Source organism: Pseudopipra pipra, chromosome 13 (genome assembly GCF_036250125.1).
Source record: "Pseudopipra pipra isolate bDixPip1 chromosome 13, bDixPip1.hap1, whole genome shotgun sequence".
Lineage (NCBI taxonomy): Eukaryota > Metazoa > Chordata > Aves > Passeriformes > Pipridae > Pseudopipra > Pseudopipra pipra.
In genome coordinates, this window is record NC_087561.1 from 5367817 (window position 1) to 5390169 (window position 22353).

Genomic DNA, 22353 nt, shown 5'->3' on the forward strand with positions numbered 1-22353 from the left:
GCTAGGCTGTAGGTTCAGTCAAGGATAGGTATTATACACTTCATACCTGCCAAGATTTGTCTTCTAGGAATTATATCCTAATTCTGTTACCAGGAAAATGTTTCAGAAAAGGCTCTGTTCTTTAAAGCTGGAATAGCAGGCACAGAGATCAAAACAAACTTTTTCCAGACATGTAATTAATATTTGCCCTCTTATTAGGCAATTTGTTGAGGGGAAAAAAAAAAAAAAAGCCCTGCTTAAAATTCACTGCAGCTCTCTGGCCAGGGGAAGCATTTCTTTGGCTGTGCAGGGGCTGTATAGTCTGGCTGTCCTGGAAGTAGGAGAAGGAGAAGCATCTGACAGCAGCGTGGGGTGAGCCTGAGAGCAACAAAGCTTGATGGTGGGGGTGAGATGGGAATTGGAAGAAAAAGCTGCTGCTCCATTTTTCAGACAAGAATTAGAATCCTGAGTTGGAAGGGATCCACAAGGACCATCCAGTCCAACTCCTGGTCCACTCTTTCCAGAGCACTGCAAACACAAACAGCCTAAATCCAAATCCAGCCCTCAACACTCTGCTAATGGGAATAATTATTTGTGAAGCCAGGTTAGAATTGGCATTTCAATACCATAAAGAGCTGCAGGAACTGGGATTTATCATCACTTTCTTGTTGCTAACATTTCAAAGTCTTCCCACAAGACAAAAAATACAAAAAATTCTGGTTCAAAAACTCGAATTGACACATGAAGTGAGCTGCTTCATTTTCACAGAGGTGAACACTCTCCTTCTGAGATCAACATTTTGGTTTTGACTTTATTATTTTCACAAAGTAATTGCATTCTCATTTGTTATAATACCCTTTTATATTATGTCAAAATTATGCAATATAAATGAAAAATTGAAATAAAATTGAAGCGAAGGTCCCGTATCTTATCAAAGCAAAACTTTTCAATATAACTGTCACCAAAGCAATATCTCTACATAAGACAGTTTGATTTAATCAAATAAATACTTTCCTGACAGAAATAAATAAAAAAAAAAAAGGGCTACAGTCAGATGATACTCAGCCAGCTCTTATAATGTCTACAAAAGATGCACAATCAAGACTTTTTTTCAGGAGACTTGCAGCCCAACACAGCACTGAAGCACAACCAGACTGATGCCACTTGTCCCCACCTCACTGAGCAGCCTCAGTGGAATCCAGCCCCAAGGTCTGCCAGACATTTAGTGCAGGCTGGCCACAGAGCAAGTCAAACCATTAGGGGTATGTAACCCACAGGTAACTGCTCTTCAGTTACACAGGAAACATGGAACCTTCAGCACAGGTGTAAAACATACTAGAAATTACAGAGTTTGATTCTCCTACAGCACTGGGACCAAAAGAAAAGAGCAAGGGTTTTGAATACATGGATAATGCCAGACTGAGTATACCTGGGACAAAACTCCAAACATACTGAGGTAGATTTTCAGAAGTGCTTCTGAGATAAATTCAAAGAACTTATACAATCACAACATAGATTTTATACCTAAATACAGGAAAAAAATAGAACAGAAACATCTGAATGAAGATCTGAATGCCCCTAGATGTGTGCAGAGCCTAAAACCAGAGATACAAAATATTTGCCTTTCCAATCTTGCTCTCTTTAGATTTCTGTTCTATTTTCTTGCTGGATCCTAATCTTTCAGATCACGACTTTACATCTGATTTCACTGTTCATTACATCTTACTGTTCCTTTCCTCTCTGCTGCTTCAGTCTATTATCCCCACTCCATGTCCAACTGCACCTACAGAAATATCTCAAACTTTGCCATTTCCTCTTGCTTAGTCAAAGCTCCATTATAGTTGGGGCCTTCACACACTGCTGGATAGAAATGTTCTTCTGCTACTCAGTACCGAGCCAAGTGTTAAAGACAGAGGGCAAAAAGCTCTTTTTGCTGCTTCATATGGTGGATCTTGACACTGGTAGTCTATCTTCTTTCATAAGCAGAACTCCCACAGACTTTAAAAGGAGACCTGTACATTTAGGTAGAGAAGAACATTGGAGTCGAGATCCACCCATGCAGATCTGAAGATAATTTTCATTAGCCAGGAAGTCAAACAAAGAGACATAAAAAGTTTTGACACAGAGTCATCTTAACTTGGCTGGGAGTTTCTGATGTGAAAAGCAAGAAGTTCTGTAGCCTAGAAAACTGTAAAGCACCAGAAAACCTAGTTACCAAGAGGGCAATTTCATTCTTTATGTAGCGTTTCACATTTGAATGCTAAGTAACCACTGGAGGAAAAAAATAAAAAGAAGAATTACACATTCAACAAAGGATCTCAGCTGCAACTACCAGGCACTTCCCAAATATAGTTTGAAACATAAACTGTGCACATTGCCCTGCAATCCTGGGTGCTGACCATGACTTTATGGCCCTTTTGCTACTGGTGATATTGCTGCTTATCACAGAAAATACACATTAGCACCAGGAATTAAGAAACATCCCTGATATTGAACCATCACATCCATATCCCATCTTTCATGCTGTGGAACACTCGTTCCAGCAGGGGACTCCACTTGACCAATACAACACAGCAGCAAGTCACTAATACGTAATTAACATGCAGTGGTGATTAATTAGGTAACATCTGACCAATAGCTGGGGCACTCAGCTGCCTTTGCCTGCTTCACCACAGAAACACATTTGCAACTCTCACATTAATGCAAAACATACCCCATTTCCCCCAGCAAGCACAGGCCAAAGGGTGGATTCCAATCTGTTGCACAGCACAGTGTGTAGCTACAGCATTTGCACATACTCCAGTGTGCACAGCATGCCTGAAATTAAACCCAAATCTTTTCTTTGCAAACAGCATGCTGTAAACATTCACTTAGTGTTACAAAGAACACCCAAATACACAGCCACCTCCATCTTTTTAAGTTCCTATTGCTTCTACTTGGTAAACAGTGAATTTTTTACTTTGCTTCAAAAAGTTTGATTTAGGGTGTTGTACAACTATACACTTGAAACAACATCAAGAGTTATGATTGACTGATGTACAGTTGTTTAGGGACCAAAATCTTAATTCCATTGCTTAATCACTCCTGTGCATTAGCTTATTAACAAAGGCCTGTTTATTGACTCCACTTTGTGCCAAGTGCTTACGGCGGCTACTCCAGGGTCCCCAGTGGAGTCCCTCCATACATGTACCACAGGTAACAACTCCTGCTGAGGCAGCATCATGCTGTTCTTCCAGCTGTTCTGGTGCCATCCTGAGAAATAGGGTCAACACTGGCATCTCATTTATTTCCTGATGCTTGGCTTGCATCCTCTTCCCTCTAGAGAGAGCAGGCTCACAAGAGCACTTTACTTTTATTGCTCCTGTTAAGCTCTTTTGTTCTTCAGTGGAGGCTGCTCAGCCCAGCAAGACCCACGGCTCAGGCTCTCCAGCAGAAGCAGTGTTTTGGTTCCTTTGAAAAAAACGGTCCTTCTCCCTTTGTTTCTGCTGGATTTATGTTTTGCTCAACCTATTCAATAACAAACTATCACCTGGCACTTGTAAGAGCAGAGGTTTTTTTCACCTCTGTGTCTCACTCTTCCCCCAAAAGGCTAGGTCCCAACTCAGCAGCAGGCAGGAGGGCCCAGCTCTCCAGGTGGACTGCAGAGTCCTGCCCAGGGACTTCTGCAATTACTCAGGAACGTCCTTGCCCTCAGCTCACGGATACATCTTGATTCACTGGCTGTCAGAGACAATTCTGTTTCATGTCTCCCCAAAAGATTACTGGATTTTGATTAAGAAAGGTCAAGGGCAGCTTTTCCCATTCAATATAAAGAGAATGACTTGAGGAAAAAAATACTCATCACCTACCACCAGGACTTTTATCTCCACTTGAAAAATTAAATTGCCTGAAGTGATGGGAGGCTTAGGGCATGGTATGCACAGGAATTTTTTCATGCAAATAAATTCCTAAATAATTTATCTACATGCTATAATTGTACATCCCCTCAAAAAATGTGGTTTGTTTGGTTATTTTACAGGTGTCTTAGCAGAACAAAACACAAAGCTCACGTAGCCAAATCTCAGATAATACCCATTTGCCAGATCAATTTTAAATGTACACTGTATTACTGACCCAGCACACCAGAGATTTAGAATAATCCTTAACACTTCGATACATGCCCCAAAATAACTTTCCCAATATTTAATTTTCCTTTGAAGGGAAGTGTGTCAGAGCTATAATTAGCCCTAGCTGCAGACTCCAAAACTCTGTCTGGCACTGCTCTCAGTAAAACATACCTTCAGCCAGTGTGAAATTGGTACAGCTACATTGAATCTGCTACCTGCAATTGAAGCACTTCACACCAGCTGAGGATCTAAGTATATATGCATAAAAGAGGGGAAAATATGTTTTTCCCTGGAATAATAATGCTGCAGAACACACGGGATCTTGGGCTGAGTAAAACAAATGACAAGTTCATAAGAAATATATTCTTCTAATTGAGTTTAAAGGCACTAAATAATCGCTGTCTTCTAAGAGAGAAACAGATTCATGGTGGGTATCTCCACATTAATTAGGAAAAAGACTGTCACGTGGATTTTAATGAAATAAAGTTATGTCTGTGGCTTCTCTAGGATATTAAAGGCAATTTATCTGAGGAAGACAAGTAATGGCTGGCTTTTTGTAGGAACTGGAGCAGTTCATTAAGGAAGGTGGCAGGAGTTAAGACCATCTGAACAAGCTGTTATTTGCTAAGGCCCAAATTCCAAGACCCTCGATTACCAAGACAGAACTGCAGAAACCCAGCAGGCTGATAGAACACAACACAAATTACTGCCCTCACACTAAAGCACTGTGTACCTTGTGGCTGTGAGCACATGGTACAGACAGCACTCAAATAAAATACTCAGCAAACCCGTTTTTCTCAGATACAAGCTCCCAAACATATTTACCTTAACACATTTGTCCATCTGGAAATTACTTACAGCACAGCTTGGGACAACTAATGCTCCACATCCTGTGTTGATAAATGCCACACTAAAATCTTAAAACTAAATGGGAAGCTTTTAGCTATCCTAGTCCAAAACAGAGACTGCCAAGCCCCAGTTAGCACTGAAGAATGCAAACATCCAGGTTTCTGTCACTGGATATAACAACCCTCAAGTGCACTGAGCAGTTCAACAACCAGGAAGCTACAGGAGGCTAAAGGTTTCCACCTCCTTTCACCTGTGGAGACCAATTAGACCAATCCTCAGGAAAATATCCAGAAGAGGATATTGGTGTTATCTTAAGCCCCCAGTCTTATTTAGTGTTTCAGTGATGAAAGCACTCATTTCACACAAATTAATTAATTAATTAATCAAAAGTTCAGATTCTCCTGCTCTATGATAAGAAGTATGAATTTCCAAATTAAAGCTTTTATTTAAAATAATTAAATTTTGAATGAAACACATGAAGTTTCTCTTTTAGCTCTAGACAGAGGTAAGGCTGATGACAGCAGACACCCCAGCCCTTCACCACCACCAAATGTCTCCTCGACCACTCCAGCCCCAAGCCTCCTAAGTAAACGGGACAGGACCTATGTAGAGGCACTCATTCTCTTTCAAACACAGAAGTTTCTGGTTTTCCAGCTTTCATATCAAGAGTTTCAGCACAGATAATGAAATTTAATTCTTCGCTTGCTACAGAAGATCACAGAGATGTTTCATAGTATGGGCCTGCATACTCCGTGTGGCCTTTTCAAAAGTGTCGTGAGTTTGTGATTGAAAACATAATTGCAGAATTCCCTCTGACTACATTCAGTGCAGTAAGGGCTGTAACAAGAAAAAGGCAATAGCTAGTGTTTTGATACAGACAGGATTTTAATTCAATCCAAGTGTTTTCTGTACAACAGAAAGGTTTTACACAAAAGAGGGAAGCATTAATTCAGCTGCAAGAACAGGCACAGAGAAGTTCCCGAACCCTAGCGCTTCAGAAAGCCAAGAATCCTTTTGAAAAACCAACCACGTGAGGTGGTGTTATAGATGTTGTAATCCTGGTTTGGGTCAGTCTCCATCATGTACAACTCTCCTGCATGCACATCCTCAAAGTCAGCGCTGAAGTTGTCAGGATTAAACTGAACCCACACCGTGTACCTGTAGTCAATGGTGCGCATGGAATAGCCCATGATCCTGATGTCCTTCAGCTTAGGCTTGTCAGAGTTCCACTGGGGAGTGTCTGCAGGCCGGGGATACTGGCTGAGAGCAACAGGCTCTTCATTAAAACACCTGGCAGTGTCACCACAGTCCTCCTTCCCTTCCTGCACCTTCTCCTCAGAGGCATTAAAGTAGCGGACGATGCTTGTCCCCTCCGTGCACAGGGCAACGTGGAATGACGTCTTGGGGCACGCGGGAGGAACCTGCAGGCCAGCGAGTTCAGCAAGTGTTGGAAACAGAGACACCAGCTCCACCACTTTTTTGCTTTGCCCTAGAAGAAAAAATATCAAAATACAAGTTACAGAACATGATGGTTTGATGACACTGGTAGAACGCTCTAGGAAACTTACTCTGATAATTCAGCTGGTGTTTTATCAAAAGTACTTTGTACTGGATTTGTGGGGTACCAAAATCAAGGCAATTAAGGGGTGGCAGTTAGCTCTGAAGATGCCAGTCTATGCATTTATGATGTACTTTAAACAAGAAAATTTTTCCACTTATGTTTCTCAAATGTGCAGCCTTAAAGACAAGAATATCCATCACTTTGTAAAAGAACTCTTCAAAAAGACAAAGCAAATTCACAAGGTGCCTGTAGGTAAAGTATCATTACATCACCACCTCTGCTTTGTATATATCCACTGCAAACAAAACAAACACTGGAAATTTACCTTGAGGTACTGAGCCTACAATATGGCTAAAAGGGTCGAGGTAGGGGAAGACCCTCATTCCTTGACTGACAGAGGAAGTTGTCATTCCTGGTACATAAAACATCAGCGGCACACGGGTAGCAACATCAAAATTGCTGTATTTTGCCCATTCACCATGTTCTCCCAGGGACCATCCTAGGTGATAAAGAACACAATTCAGAACAGATACTGGGCTGTAATTTAGTAGTCATTTCTTTTTCATTGTAAATTGACTATGGCTGTTGGGGCCACTAGTCTGTTTATAAAGGTTATATTAAAAGGTAAATAATCTGCACTTAGATATAAGAAGATTTTTCACTAATGTGAAAGCTATTTCAACAGCCACCTCAGTCTTGCAACTTGATACTCTTTATTAAGGAAATAATTACACCTTTCCTTATTTCCCCTACTCTAGATTAGAATTAGGCAATTAGCATTACAACAGCAGAAAAGAGGAACTGGAATGTGTCACAGTTCCTGCAAGAGTCTCCAGATCAATGCCACAAAGCACTCATTTAAGTTTTGGGCAGTTGCCAGCTCTCCAATACTCCTGTTAACACTGCAACTGAACATCCCTTGGAGCCAAGGCTGCTATCCATGCCAGACTGCCATATCAGGATGTTACTCCTGAGGAAGCAATAGAGATAAAACTTTTTAGCTCTCCTCTTCCTCTTGAAAGAGATGCCAACATGACTTCCTTCTAGGCAGATTTACTGCCAACTTCACTTGGGGGGAGACAAAGGAACTCTATGACAGCTGTGTTAACACATGATATTTTGAATCACTTTGCCAGCCATGGCACTGGAAACACCAATTATTCACAGTTATCCACACAAGGGAAAGAAGAATTCAGTTTAAAATGCAAAGTCCAAGTCAAGTGGCAAGTCAGTAGGAACTTCTAGAGTCATTTTAGTACCAAAAATATTAACCCCATTGCTCTACAACTCACGAGGGCTTGTTTATACAAAAAATCAACCCAAATTAACTAAATTTGTGACTATAAATCAATGTAGTTAAGTCACATCCCAAGTGGTTTAAGTCAGCTAAGCCATTCCCCCATTAATGGGATCGTGAGAGGGTTATTTTAAAGAATATTAGAGTACTGAAACAACCATTAAATGCTTGATGTATTTGTCCCACAGATCAAATTCATTTTTTTACCACCAGGATCCAGAGTGTACAAGACCTCAGTTATGAGGGGGGACCATATCACTATCAGTTTAGATGCTCTGCAAGCAGCAGTGACAAGTGCAAGAAAACACACGTGAGCCATTAATGAGAAAGCTTGTGGTGCACCCACTGCACCAGATGGCTCTCTACAAATGGTAAGGGGGGAGGAATGGTCACTCTCCTTTCACAGGACTGTTCCCAGCAAGAGTCACTCCTTGGGTAGGGGTTGGGAATACAGCAAGCTCAGCCCCAGTCCTGGCAGGCAGCCTCATCCCTCATCAGCAAACCCTCAAGCTGATTAAGGAGGTGTCTGTGGGGACAGAACTGTGCAGCCACAGAAGTCAGAGCCAGTCCCTTCAATCAGAGAGATACAAGGTCTGGCAGCTCTGCTGTACGTCACAGAAACACACACCGGATCAATGTGCCAGCCTTTAGTTGCACAATGAAGTTATTAAGTGAGCTGGTGAAAGATTTAAATGTTTACCATGGTCAGCAGTAAAAACTACCATTGTATTATTTGAGAGTCCTACATTATCCAAAGCATTCAGGAGCAGGCCAACCTGCACATCCAGGTAAGAAACTGCTGCATAGTAACTCTGACGGATCTGCCACTGCAAGTCAAGAAAACAGGAGAGAGGGGGAAAAAGTTAGTTTTTCCCCAGACACAAACACAGGAGAACCACTGGGTGGCTGTGTAAAAGAACTAAGGGATTTTACTTTTAAAGCTTTATTTTTTGAGTGTCTGTAGCCTGATTAATGTCCCAGAAAAGGTAAATGGGGAGGGGGCAGTCTGAAAATTCTATCTCCCTGAAGTGCTTTCAAGCAAAACACTGCAAACCAATCCATTCCCTTGATCCAGCCAGTGCACCTTGTTTTGGCATAAGCACTGGAAAGCCAAGTAAAAGCTTGCAAAAGATACCCTTTGTGCTTGCTTGAAACAGATAAACAGACTCAGATAACAAGCACAAACACAACACTGGTAAACCTGCTACATACATTCCCTCGTATGCCAACCAAACTGCAGTGACAGAGAAGGTTTGTCTATAGAGGTGACAGTATGCAAGGCAGGGAATTCATCATATTTGCAAATTGACAACTGCTGAATAACTGGGAACATCCAAGAACAGCCGACTCCTCCCTTGCACTTGAACAAGTGGAGGCAGTTTGACTTCAGTGCATTGTGTTGGCAGCTTACCTGGAATTCCTCTGGAAGTGGTCCATAAGGGAAACTAACATTTAATGCTTCCACATCATCCCTCTGTCTGATATCTGTCCAGGGGTTGTAGGCCACAGAAGGTAGTTTCTCAGGCACCCAGGGATCTGGGGCTAATGGGATATTTTCCAACGGGTACAACTTGAGAAATTCCTTTACAATACAAAACACATATAAAGACTGTCCTCACCTCAGATTTACTGTAAACTCTGTGTTGTAAAACAGCAATCATTTACCTTGCATGACCCTTAAATGTTACAATTTACAGGGCTTCATTCCCCTTCCCTCACAGTGTAAAATGTAGCAATACTAGTCATCTCCAACCAATTCCTGAAAAATACTGAGCTAGTAAGTACCCAAACCCAGCCTCCTGTATCTCAAAATAACATTGCAATAAAAGGTCCAACAGCACTTTCACTGAAATCAGTAGGAATTTTGCCACCAACTCAAACAGGGAATGGAATACAAGATCTTGTAAGGCCTCATTATGTCATACTCCATCAAGCTGAGCCCCATCTCCATGCAGTAGCAGTCACTATTATGGTGGTAGAAGCCTGGCTTTTGGCTGAGGAGTCACAATTCATTCTCATTAAACATTCTGAAAAGCACCACAGATGACTCCTGAAGTTACACCAAATCAAGGCTGGTTTTCAGCTTGTTTCCCAGAAACAGCAACAAAGCATTTGTGGAAACAGCTCTGCAAAGCGAAAGCAACAATTGTCTAAGTTCCTTTTCCTGCAGGTTCCCATCTCCTCACCTGGGGGTACCTCAGTGGGATATGTGGCTTGTGGTAACCAACAGCCAGGAAGAATTTTTGCTTGTTGGCTTTCATAACGTTCAGTAAACGTATGGCCTCTTCAGTGCTCTGGATATCAGGCAGAGTACCCTTGGGCATTTCTGACACATCCACTGGGCACACCAAGTTCGCATAAAGTTTTCCATCCTTTCCCCTGCAAGTCTTTATTTAAAAAAAAAAAAAAAAAAATTAGTTAAGTAATTTCCATAAAAGCAAAGACGAAATCCTCTGTTCCATAACTTTTAAACCAATTTGTTTCTCAATCCTTCCACCAACAAAAGAATCCAACATTCATGTCTGTGGAAAAGCAGAAATCCTCTCAAAGGTGGGTAGAAGATTAAACATGGTCATACAGGGGAAAAACCCACAGCTTCTACGATGAATAGAATCTCTGACTTATTGGCAATGCAGCAGTATTCAGTTATGCCATACACATGCATTTAAACTCCTGATCCCAAGAGCTCACAGAAAGCTGCCTGGAAGCTAGTGACAGTTTCTGAGCAAATGCCAGCAGTGGTTGATGTGTAATCAGTGAAGAGAGATAAACTGGACTAAACAGTTGTCAGGGAAAGGTGGCCTCAGCAGGGTGTTTGGGAGAGTTGCTAAATGAACATACTTTTCTTTATGTCATGGATGCAAATATTGTCGTTGTTAAAACCAGTCCTTTCCTGCAATAAACACAAGACCAAAGCACTGCTGAGGCTCCCTGTGCCCTCATGGCTGCAGCTCCTGCTGGGCCGTGCACAGACTCCAACACATGCTAATGCAATCTTTGCATAAACATTGTTTTGGTTACACTTAAAAGTAACAAACATTCTAGAAAACTGAATCAGATTATAAAGTTTCAGATTATTTAAATATTACTTTAATTATGATCACCACTCACTCAGTCCTGGGCTCTTTATTGCATTAAGTTCACTAAGACTATTGACAATGTTTTGTCACTTACTAAGCAAAGCCAGACCAGTGTGCAAGTTGACAACTGCACTTTTCAGATAAAGGAATTAATGACACATACACAAATTAAGACCACTCTTGCTTATATCTCAGTAACTTAAGTTTCCAAGTACCAATTTAGAAATACTTAAAACATCTGCAGGATGGTTATATCCTGAAAACTCTCCTGTGAGAGTCCCACAGATCATCCTTACCTTATGATTTTCATACTTTTCAGTTGAAGGATGAAAGGGTGGAATGGACCAACTGTATGGATAGTCATCACTGTGATTGGATGAAACCCCTGAAAAGGAAGAAGATATTAGAAATTCTCTAATAGTTCACTGAACCAGGAAAAGCTCAAACACAAGTTTAACCTGTGTTCAGCTGTTGGGCTTTTTTTTAATATGCAAATGAAGAAACATTTCAAATAATCTTTGACAACAGAGAAAAAGAAAACCAAGAAATAAAAGTAAAAAAGTTTAAGACAGACATTTTTCCCCAGAATACACTTTTTACTGGTGAGTAAGATTCAAGCCTGTTGAAGAGCCTTACTAAATGGGAGTAATTCCTCAGGGAAATTACTTCTGGGAACAGTAACAAAAAACCCTCCCCAAAACCCCAGGATTAATCACAGTCTTCATGCACATCCTTGATTAGCTTTACTATCAACTGAAAGTTCATATATCCACACAGGTTTACTTCTAGGATAAAAAACTACCAAAAAGAGGGTCAGTATTACAGTATTTTTCAACTCCGTAGCATTACTGCTTTTTAATAGTGAACTAATTTCCTACTGAACTTGTAGCATTATCATACATTCTATATGTCCTGATCCACAACCACAACGTGAAGAACATGCAGGCAGAACTAAGCCAATGAGGGTGTTCAGTAATTTCATGTTCAGCAAATACCTCACTTCCAGATGTATTTTTAGAATGTAGGCATTTATTTCCACAATTCCTAGACAAGATGTGAAAAAATTCACTAGGTAAGAGTCATCTAATACAGTCATGTCTAATGCCTTAGGACTTAGGATTTAAAATCAACCTCCAATCATTGTAAAATCTGGCTCGTGGTTGAGATTTAGGTTCTCAGTATAGACAGGAACAACACATTGATAGTCATATAAGTCTGTTCATGAGGCTACACACGTTAAGCATTTGTATGTAAAGCAAATGACAATTCAAACCATACCAGGATGAAAAACTTTCCCCACAGATAAGGTCACGTAGCCATTTTCCTTGAAATACTGGGGCATTGTGGAATAGTTTCCTGCGTGTACCCTCCAGTAGGAGTAGAAATCGTACAGCCGGGTGGTGTCAGGTCTGCGGCCAGTGAGAAAGGACACCCTGCTGGGAGCACACAGGGCTTGCTGGGGAGAGAGCCAGCCAAAGAGAGAATCAGTTTGGAACAGAAAGCAAAACACAAGTACAAACTGACTGAGGCCTGGCTGGGCAGAACATCTGAGAAGGCTCCGGAACTGCAGGGAGAATGTTTCAATCCACTTCAGGCTGGAATGAACAGCATCCTTATTAACCATATCAATGCCCAATTGCAAACTTTTACCAAGGTAGACACCTAACTATCTATAATTTTTCATCATATCAAATAGCCAATTCCTAAGCACTAAAAACTTTGTTTATGGAGCTAGTAGCACAGAAGAGAAAGAAAAAAAAAAAAAAGTCAGGTTCCATAAAGGCAGTGCTTTTGAAATCTGGTTGCTCACATCACCTGGAATTAAGCAGCAGTGGCAGGTGGACTGTGCTGATAAAAACCCAAAGTCTAGTTGATCTGGACTGCCTTAAGAATAATGAAAGGATAAACACAAAAGGTCTGGGTTACGGTCCAAAGGTCTCACCAATTCTGCTTCAGACTGACAAGAACCAAGAGTTACTGCTTTGAAGTCCTATTCCCCAGCCAGAATTAGACTCAAATTTCTAATTTCTCAGCAGAGAGAAACTTGGGACTGTAGGCATCCTACGCAGAGCATCCAAGTGAAGAGCAATTAGCGAGATTTTGAGTCCTCTATTTAAGAGACATGCTTACCACACAAACTGCCCCTCCACAGCAGCCTATTCAATCGATTTCCTCGAAAGAAAAGATTAAAAAGTAAAATATACTCTTTTATAAGCAGTAGAAAAAATAATTCTAATTTAGTAAAACAGCATTTTTAAGCAACACTTGACTGGTAACAGTGAAAATGCTTGAGTGGCATTACACTCCTCCAAGGGCTACCTAAGTACTGTAATTTAAATGCCCTGTTTTCATTTTTTTCACCTTAGTAAAGATAGGTTCACATACCACAGTTGAGGCTAACCATTTATTTTCTACTGTAAATACTTAAAGTTATTAAATACTTGCTTTTTCCACTGGTCTGCCTAACACCAACTGTGACAAAACCAGTAATTATTTTGCATAGAGAAAATATGCTTAAGTCATTTATCTCACCTGGGCATATGCATTGCTGAACACAATACTTCGAGAAGCAAGTTGATCAATGTTGGGAGATTTAACAAGCTTATCTCCATAACAGCCCAAAACAGGACGGAGATCATCCACAACAATAAACAGGATATTCATGCCATCTATGAAGAAACACAAGAATAAATTAACTTGAGCTGCAGTAAGCAGAGGCTACTTTATGCTGGTTTTAACCCTGAAGTGCATATAAGAAAAAAAATAATTAATTAGATGGGCAAGAATACTGAATATCATAGAATCAGTATCTTTGTAAGGAAATGTAAACAACAGGATTAATTCTTCTACAGGTAGGAACTCTTATTTGGCCTAGACAGAACTACAGTGGTTTTCATTTCCCTTCCCGTTTCATTGCTTATTCCCGTTTTCTTCAGCTGGCTACAGAAAGGCGGTGCAAAATAAAGAGGGTACTTTATGGGTTTACCCCTACTACAGCCTGCAAGCTCTGAGAGGGGGTGTTAAGCCACAGGTGAAAAACAGTCTCATGCCGTATAATGTTGCTCCGAACCGATAAAAATACTTGTTTTCCTCCTTAAATTAATTACATGCGTATTTCTTAAAACGCCCTCTTGGATACATGGGATACATGCAGCCCAGCCCTGCCGCTTCCCTCCGTCCCGCTGCACCCGCGGCTCCCCCCGGAGCATCCCCGGCTCCCCCCGGAGCATCCCCGGCGCCCCCCGGAGCATCCCCGGCTCCCCCCGGAGCATCCCCGGCTCCCCCCGGAGCATCCCCGGCGCCCCCCGGAGCATCCCCGGCGCCCCCCGGAGCATCCCCGGCGCCCCCCGGAGCATCCCCGGCTCCCCCCGGAGCATCCCCGGAGCATCCCCGGCGCCCCCCGAGAACGAGCCCCCCGCGGCCGCGTCCACCTCCGGGCCCCGCCCGGGCGGCCGCGACGGCTCCTGGGGGCAGCTGCAGCAGGAACAGGGACAGGAGCAGGCCCAAGTAGGGCCGGGCAGCCGCCGCCATGTCCCGGCGAGGCGTCCCGGGGCGGTCCCGGGGCGGTGCCGAGCCTTATCCCCGCCCGGTGCCGCCGTTCCCCCGCTCGCCGCGCGGTGGCGCCGCGGCCCCGCGATCGGCGGGATCGGCCCGGCCGGGAGGAGCGGGACCCGCCGCATCCGCAGGGCGTTGAGGTCGCAGCGCTGCTCCTGCGGGTCCCTTGCCCACGTTTACTCCTTGCACTCGCCGCAGCTCCCCTGGGAAAGGGAACAGTCAATGGCCTTCTGACCAGGCATTAAACTACATGTGCAATGGAAAACAGGAGGCAGAAGTGTAGGAAACTCTGTGTGTCTGGAGAATCCGAAGCTGAAATATAGCAACTTTGCCCTAAAACCGCCAAGGAATTCCTATCAGTGTTCCCCAAATTGCTGGCTTCTTTCACTGGCGAGGGTACCAATGCTAAAACAGACCCACCTCAGAGCCAGAAGAACTTTTTTCTCATCACTGGAAAAGCTGACAAAACTATAAAACTGAATTCAATCTAAAATTTTTTGCAATGCATGATAGCTATTTTGTTAAAATATCTGTAGGAATACTTCAGAAGAGAGCAGATTTACTGGAAACAAACTATAAAGCTGAGGAAGAGTAAGCCAATTAAACATACAATTCATCAGAGTTAAGCATTTTCAGATGTTTTCAAACAGTACAGAATGCCTTAGTTTCCCATAACTGGTTTGCTTTGCTCTATAAGGAATCATACCTGTGACCTCAAATACACTGTGTATGCACTCACCATAAGCTTACCAGGAACATTAGCTAAAATGACCTGTCACAACCCTACTGTTCCATGGGATGTGTGACTCAAAAGTCCAGTATATTGTGTATTACACAGTGTGTGCATACACATTCAAGCACATGTACTTTCTCTAAACTATTACAGTGAAGTTTATTTTTATGTGGGTTTTGTACTTCCTTTCTGCACATGCTGGAAAAGCTTGAATCAAATCAAGAACACTGTTACTATGAGTTCAGTTACCACAGAACACAGGATATGCAAGCAGCTCATGAATGCTATTCAGTGTATTTGATGACTGCATATTTTGGAATTAATGTTGTGTATAACCAGTGTATCTCACAGGTATTAGCAACTCTCCTAGCACAGATCAGCTGCTGGAAAAGTATTGAACATTGCATCCCCAGGTGACACTTCTCTTCATCTGGAGACTTTTTATGCAAAAAGCCAAGGAATTATTTTGCTGTTGCACATGCATTTAATTACCATAACGCTTGCCTCTTTCAAATGCAAATACATTAAGTGGTACTTGATATGGATTTCCTGGTTTGCCTAACATGAGTATATAGCAATCATCTTAAGTTCAGTCCACTAGAAGAACAAATTACACAAGTAAAGTTCTTTTTCAAACAGCACACAAATTCTAAAGCTAAAAAGCAAGTTGGGATGATGCCAATGAATGATTGCAGACCCTGAAATCACAGCCCTAATAGTGTATCTTGGACAAACTGGTCTCACAGCTCAGATGTCCACTCCACCCCGGATGTCTATGGGCCTTTGAGCAGCCTGTCGTTCAGCTCCTGAACTAAACCACTGCTGTATTCGCTGTGATGAGTCAAGGATGTCACAGGAAGGGTTAAACCTAAACCTTGGCTGAACTGGTGATACCTTGTACAACACTCCTCCTTAGTCACTCTGCTAGAAGTCTCGGCAGCCTCTATGAATATCAGTCTCCCACACCTACGACTGAGCACCAAATCTGTCAGTTTGATAGCTTAGCAGTATGCTGAGGCATATACTGAAGGTTTGGGGGTCCACAGCAGTGCTTGCACAAGTGTTAGTAATGTAGATGAGGCCACCAACATAACAGCTAAATATCTTAAAATCAACTATTTTCTATGACAGATTCACATTAGGGCATGGTAAAAATTCAGCACAGCAATATTTCTAGTGGGAAAAATAATATTCATGGGACTCTGTAAGAAATGGCTGTACTATCAGACCCATAGTAGATCTTATGAAGTAGCATTTCCATGCCTGGGTATGGTCTCCAAGAAAGTTTCCTCTGAGAAGGAAGATAAAGTGTGCTTTTAAGACTAAGTGAATATGATCAGGCAATATAAAATACCCCAGGTGTTGAGCTCTGCCTGGGAAGGATGTCTTGACTTCATATATGTAACCTGCCCTTGCACATGACCTCCAGGGATTACATCAGAAGTTGCATTTGGCACAAAAGCCAATCTAAGGAATTTTTGTGCATCACTCAGTGATTCTAACAAACCATGTTTTCACAAACAATTGGTTGGGCACTGTGATCACTTTACTCAAACTCAAAAAGAGCGAAGCAGTTTTCAATGAATCAATATAACTAATCCCAAGTCCACCATCATTTATTTCTCATGCATTATAGAAAGTGACTAATCATTACAGGAAGCTTCTGATTGGCAATTTTATTTATCCCTAAACAGAACATATCAAAAAAGCACTGTTTTCCTTTTTATTTTATGGACAGATTAAACTTATTCCTGTACAAGCTGCTATGAAGAAAATGAGAGAGACTTGTTAAAAATATTAATACCTGCATTAATATCTGTAGCCTCCTATGGCATATATGGTGATAAGTGAAATACCTATAGCAAACATGAGCCCCTGAAACATACTCCTGATAAATCTCTAAACAGCATTTTTATCCTTAAAGAATTTCATAGCTGTACTTTCATAATCAAAGCAATCATACTTTTAAATCATCTGTGAACACTAGCACTCAAGGGTAAGCTAAACATCATTCAGAGGCATCTGCACAGACTTTCAGTTTGTTAACATTGTTATGATAAATGATAAGATGCCCTTGTAGTCCATCCTTGCAGTCTGACCTGCAGAGCTATGCACTAGAAAATACATTGTAGACCTTAGTTAAAAATATTCCTAATCCAAAAAAATGCTCATTATAAGCCTTCATTTCATATACAGTCATTTCTCTATGGCTGAAGTGAGACAAGCAGGTCTGTTCACCTGCAGCACGCTCCCTCTCTCTCCAAGCCCTGAGTCAGTGATCTCACACCAGGAGTTTTCCCAAGCACATGTGGTGCACATGAGAGCCATTTCTAAGATACTATTTAGACTGACTTCAGAGTACTGGGCAATAGGTAAGGCAGGTGCTGTTATCACCACCAAAAGCGATGAATCAAAGGCACACCTCAGTCATGGTTTCTCCCATTTCCTGTTTGGCCTATAAACATGGCAAATTAGACACTGGCACCTCCATCTCTGATGTGCTGGCCAGAAAAGAGATGAGTGGATTGAGGAACTGGAGTTCTTCCTGACCCTCCCTTCGCCCATTTTAGGAAATGTGCCTACAGCTGATGTACTGCTCAAAGAAATCACAGTTCCAAGTGCTTAGTGAGGGCAGACAAGAACAGTGCAATGTTGCCCCTAAGAAGTAACTTTCATGCACATGAGCATTGACACAGACAATTCCTCAAGTTACAGGGTAAATACAATAAGGAGATAAGGCCTCCAAACAGGAAAGCCTGTGTAAACAAGATGTCATATAAGGCTACTGAATTCTTTAATGTGGATGGCTGTCAAGGGCTGGTCTATTACTTAAACATCTACAAACTCTGTTTTGTATTTATTTGAGATTAATAGTTGCTGCAGATTTTAGAGGGTGTTTGGAATGGCATTCACAGTGTAGTTACAACATACACTTGTTAAAAACCCCAAAATAATCTGGCTCCCATTTATTGTTAATAATAAAATCTAGCCAACTCTCTATTCCCCTTTCTACAACTCCCTTAGAGGGGAAGTGAATAAGCTCATCAGTATTTGGGTATTGCTAACAGGAAGGTCACCTTCTTCTGTTAAGCAACTCTCCATTTCAAACATTAAAACCTTGCAATTAGTAATTTGACAAGGACACCAAAGTACATGACTACTTTGCTCTGACTAAGGTGATGTTTTCTGTATTGTAATTCTACTTACAAAGCATAAGAGGAGTGATTCCTGCGAAGGGGCAGATCCTGCCTCTCATATATGTGCAAACTGTGGGATACAAAGGAAGTGTCATGAAGGTGGAAGCACAGGGGAGGATAAACAGGGATCTGTAATTAGGCAGAGCAAGGTAGAATTAAAAATTGCTCAAGGTTAGGATAAAGTCTTTTAGAAATTAGCAAGGACTCCTTAGAATTCCTTTAATGACACATGATAACATGCTTCACTAAAACAACAGTAGTAAGACCAAGAGACATAGCACTAGCAATTGTAATAGTGTGTAACAGTGTCTTTTGAGAAGATCAGACTATCTACTGTCTCCTTTCTTCACAGTTCACCTTAGGGAACTAATCCTTGATGTAAGAGATTAAGAACTACAAAAGCATTTTTTCCCACAGCCATTGTAGACATTTCTGGCACTGCTCTGAGTTTACTGTGTATGCAGTAGGAGACTGGTTCTCTTACTACACCAGTAGGTTCCAAATTCTGCTTCGCAAGACCATACAGCTACCCACGAGTAATACTGGTTCATGTGCTGAAAAATACCTCCAGGAGCATCCCATCAACCTGCCAGGTATGATCCCAGCACACAGCAACCTCCACAGCAGGCCTTCTGGTTCTTGAGAAGCACATTTCCACCACAGTCATTTTCCCAATTCAATTTGTAACAGATCAAGATACAATCCACAATGTATTCGGGAATTGGTACTACCCTGAGTACGACTGCAGGATGGAATAGCTTTTGTGTGGCTGCTGAAATAGTTATTGTGCATTTCATTCTTTTTGTTAGTGTAAAAGCAGAAAAACTCAAAGATTATTTCTGTGTAATGTGTTCCTTGATCTCCTACAATAGCTGTAGTGTACTGGATCCCAAAGGCCCCATGCTGAGTTTACTCAGTGCTTTTAAGCATGACACTTCAGCAAGGTAACTTATCTGTTCTGGATACCATCTTTTCCCTTGAGTCAGTGAGACTCAAAGTGTTTTTCAGGAGCTGTTTGCCCTTTCCAAACATTCTTTTTCCCATAATTTGTCAACAGTATTCTATGGTTCAAAAGGTTCAGGTAAAAACCACAAAGGCACAAAGGTGTTCTAGTATGTGCTGGTTCAAGTCAAATAATATCTCTGATCACTTTTAAAACAAAGCACTTTCACATGTACCGTGAAATGCTCTAGTGGCAACAAGCTTTGGAAAACAGATTTGCTGGGAGGAGGTAGCCATAGTGATAGCAGAGAGCAGCAGGATATGAAAACTCCAAATATCTATCAGAAATTAAATGGAAAACGAGGGGAGCAAAATAAAGGCAAAGCCCTTGCAGGTCTTAAAAGGTGAAACTGAACATAAATTGTAACTTTATAAGCATGAGCAACCAAAAATAAGTATTGATCTTGCTGTCAACTTTCATGAACATGATAATATTATAAGCCTTCTTTTAAAAATAAATAAATAGAAACCGCTTTGCCCATGCTCAGAAGAAACTCCAGCCTCAGCTGAGCAGTATTTTCCACTGGTCTGGGCAATCACAAGGGAGGCACGATACCAAGCTGGTAAGAAGTGAGCAGTTGTGATCTGGTTACACCTTCCTTGACTCCTTCATAGGACACCTTTCACCTTCAGCAACAAAACCATACCCAAGATGATGCTTCACTAGACAATTCCAACTTACATGATTCCCACAGGAATCATATGGGGAAAAACAGCATGTGATCATGTCATTGAAGGTTGCTTTGCACAGCTTGGCTGTGTGAGAATACCAGTGCTTTAAAACATATTGGGTGGTTTTTTTCCTGAAAGATACACACATGTTCACTAGAATACAAGTTAAAAAACAACTGTCTGGTAGACTTGCTAATAGTCCAGGGGAAAGCTTAAAGCCCAGGGAAGATAAATCACCTCATACTCTCCTCTTACTAAGTCATTCTTTGTGAGCTTGGAGTTGGTAATCCAACGCTCCTCTTGGACCACTGAGTTTAAGCTTTCTGATTTTCTCTTATGTTTAATTTTGACATCTCCTAGATGATTCCAAAATGTCATCTTGCTAAACCTTAGTTCTGAAGCCAAGGTAAAAAAAAGAAGCTAACCCCCTTTGATCTTTTTCACTTTTATTCCCTGTCTCCTATCCAGTTTTGTTAACAATTGTTTTTTCACTTCATGGCTGAAACATCAGAGACCCAAGTGAGCTGTATTATTTTTAGGCATCTTTGTGTGCCTTTTCAGCATGGTGAGATATAAGTAAGTCCTTGTCACAGAATAAAATGCAGCAAGTATTTGGTTAAGTGTTTTATCTCTGTAAAAGCTATGTAAATTTGCCACAATCATATTGACATTTAACCTGACTCTCTTCCTTGAATGCATTGCAAAAGGAGCTGTGTTATATCCAATTACTGATAAGGTGAAGCCTGATTTATCACTGTCCTGCATCACTGGCTAAAGTATATGTTGCACAGTGTTAGTACATCAGGGTGCAGTATAGTAGCCCACGTGCTACACTGCTGCAAATTATTTCGCTGCTGCAAGGCATGTGGAACTCACTTCTTGTGTCCAACATCTGAAACCTGTTATTTGATTTGGTGGCATTTAAGCATTTATCTTGTGCTATCTCGCTTGACTTCTGAGAGCAGCCCAGAGGAGTCATGGACAGCAATCTCATTTGAAGTCTGTGTTATCCAAACATGCAGATCCTTGAGACTCTTGGAACGCCTGACCTGTGCCAGCACTAAAGTTCTTAATCTGAATAATGCTTTGGCCAAGCAGCTGTGCAACAATGCATTTTCTAGAATCCAACTGGCAGAACAGCCTATGAAATTCATAGTGGCTTAGCAGTATAATTTGCTTCACATCACAATCATAGTTGGCATTAATATAAACAGCAGCTTGCTGAACTACAACTCTACAAATAGGTTTCAGGCTGGAGAATATTATTTTAGCATCCAGTATACAGAAGCAAATAGAATGATTTAGAGCTGTTGCCCTTGAACTAACTTCCCAAATGGGACACAAAAGAATATTATTGCAGAAATTATTGAAATTTTCATTGAAACTGGAGGCCCTAATTTCAAAACCAAGCAGCTGTGTAATGCCAATGACAACACATCTGTGTGGATATCAGATCACTACTGGTTTTAACTGTGCAAAATTACTGGCTGGTCTAAAGATTCTAAAACAGATGGAACAATCCCTTCTTTGTCAATTACCAGTCAATCTCTGTTTATTCTGTGAATAAATGTTAATAGTAAGGCCTACAGTGAAATCAGATGAAATTCTAATGGGGATTTTCAAACCTGGAGATTTGGTTTTGTAAACAATTTGATGTTCTGTCATAAACCATGACAGATGATCCTAGAAACAGTTCATGGCTGTGCTGTCAGCCACATCAGTCAGTTATTACTGAACTGCTGTCCTCCCTTTAAACGTTCCAGTCATCTAACAGTGACACTTTGAGAGTCTGTAAAGCAAACATGGATTATATGGTATGTTAGAAAGGAGTCAAGGCTGACTGTCAACAGAAAAGCAATCTTCACAAATTAAAAAGCTGGTTCAGGTTTTGTTTCCTGCACTTAACGTTGGCCTGTCAAGGATAGGGATCCTCCTGGTTTGTGCTTTTTAAGCAGAATAAGAATACAAGATGGCTTATGAGAGCAGTCATGGCAGTCACTGTAATAAAGACACTATACATGACTTTTTGAACTTATTTGAGGAAATAGATAAATGGAATAAAACCAAAATGTGTGTTTGGTCTGTAGCATAAACTGTCTCAGGGAATTCCCAGTTTTCAAGTCTCCATCAGCACTATAAAATTTAAACTGAAGATAAATCTTTTAAGTCATTTAAGTTCAGAAAACAGTTTGGGGTTTCTTTGCTGTCCAACTCTCCTTAGTATCACCCTCACATGTGTAGTATCAAACCATAGCATTCAAGAAAACTGAGACCACCAAAAGATCTAAGAAAGCTCCTAAAATTCCCAGTTACTTGACTTCA

General features: G+C 41.3%; 1 protein-coding gene across 1 annotated transcript; it reads right to left on the bottom strand.

Annotated features, from left to right (window-relative positions):
* Positions 1–5800: 5800 nt before the first annotated feature.
* IDS (iduronate 2-sulfatase) lies at positions 5801–14452 on the bottom strand. The gene is made up of 9 exons (XM_064669751.1): positions 14304–14452; positions 13405–13541; positions 12151–12328; positions 11169–11257; positions 9979–10179; positions 9204–9374; positions 8493–8619; positions 6821–6994; positions 5801–6423 (listed from the first exon to the last, which is right to left on the bottom strand). Exons 1-9 carry the CDS (start codon positions 14401–14403, stop codon positions 5921–5923), a joined length of 1680 nt encoding a protein of 559 aa, XP_064525821.1. The 5' UTR covers positions 14404–14452; the 3' UTR covers positions 5801–5920.
* Positions 14453–22353: the final 7901 nt, after the last annotated feature.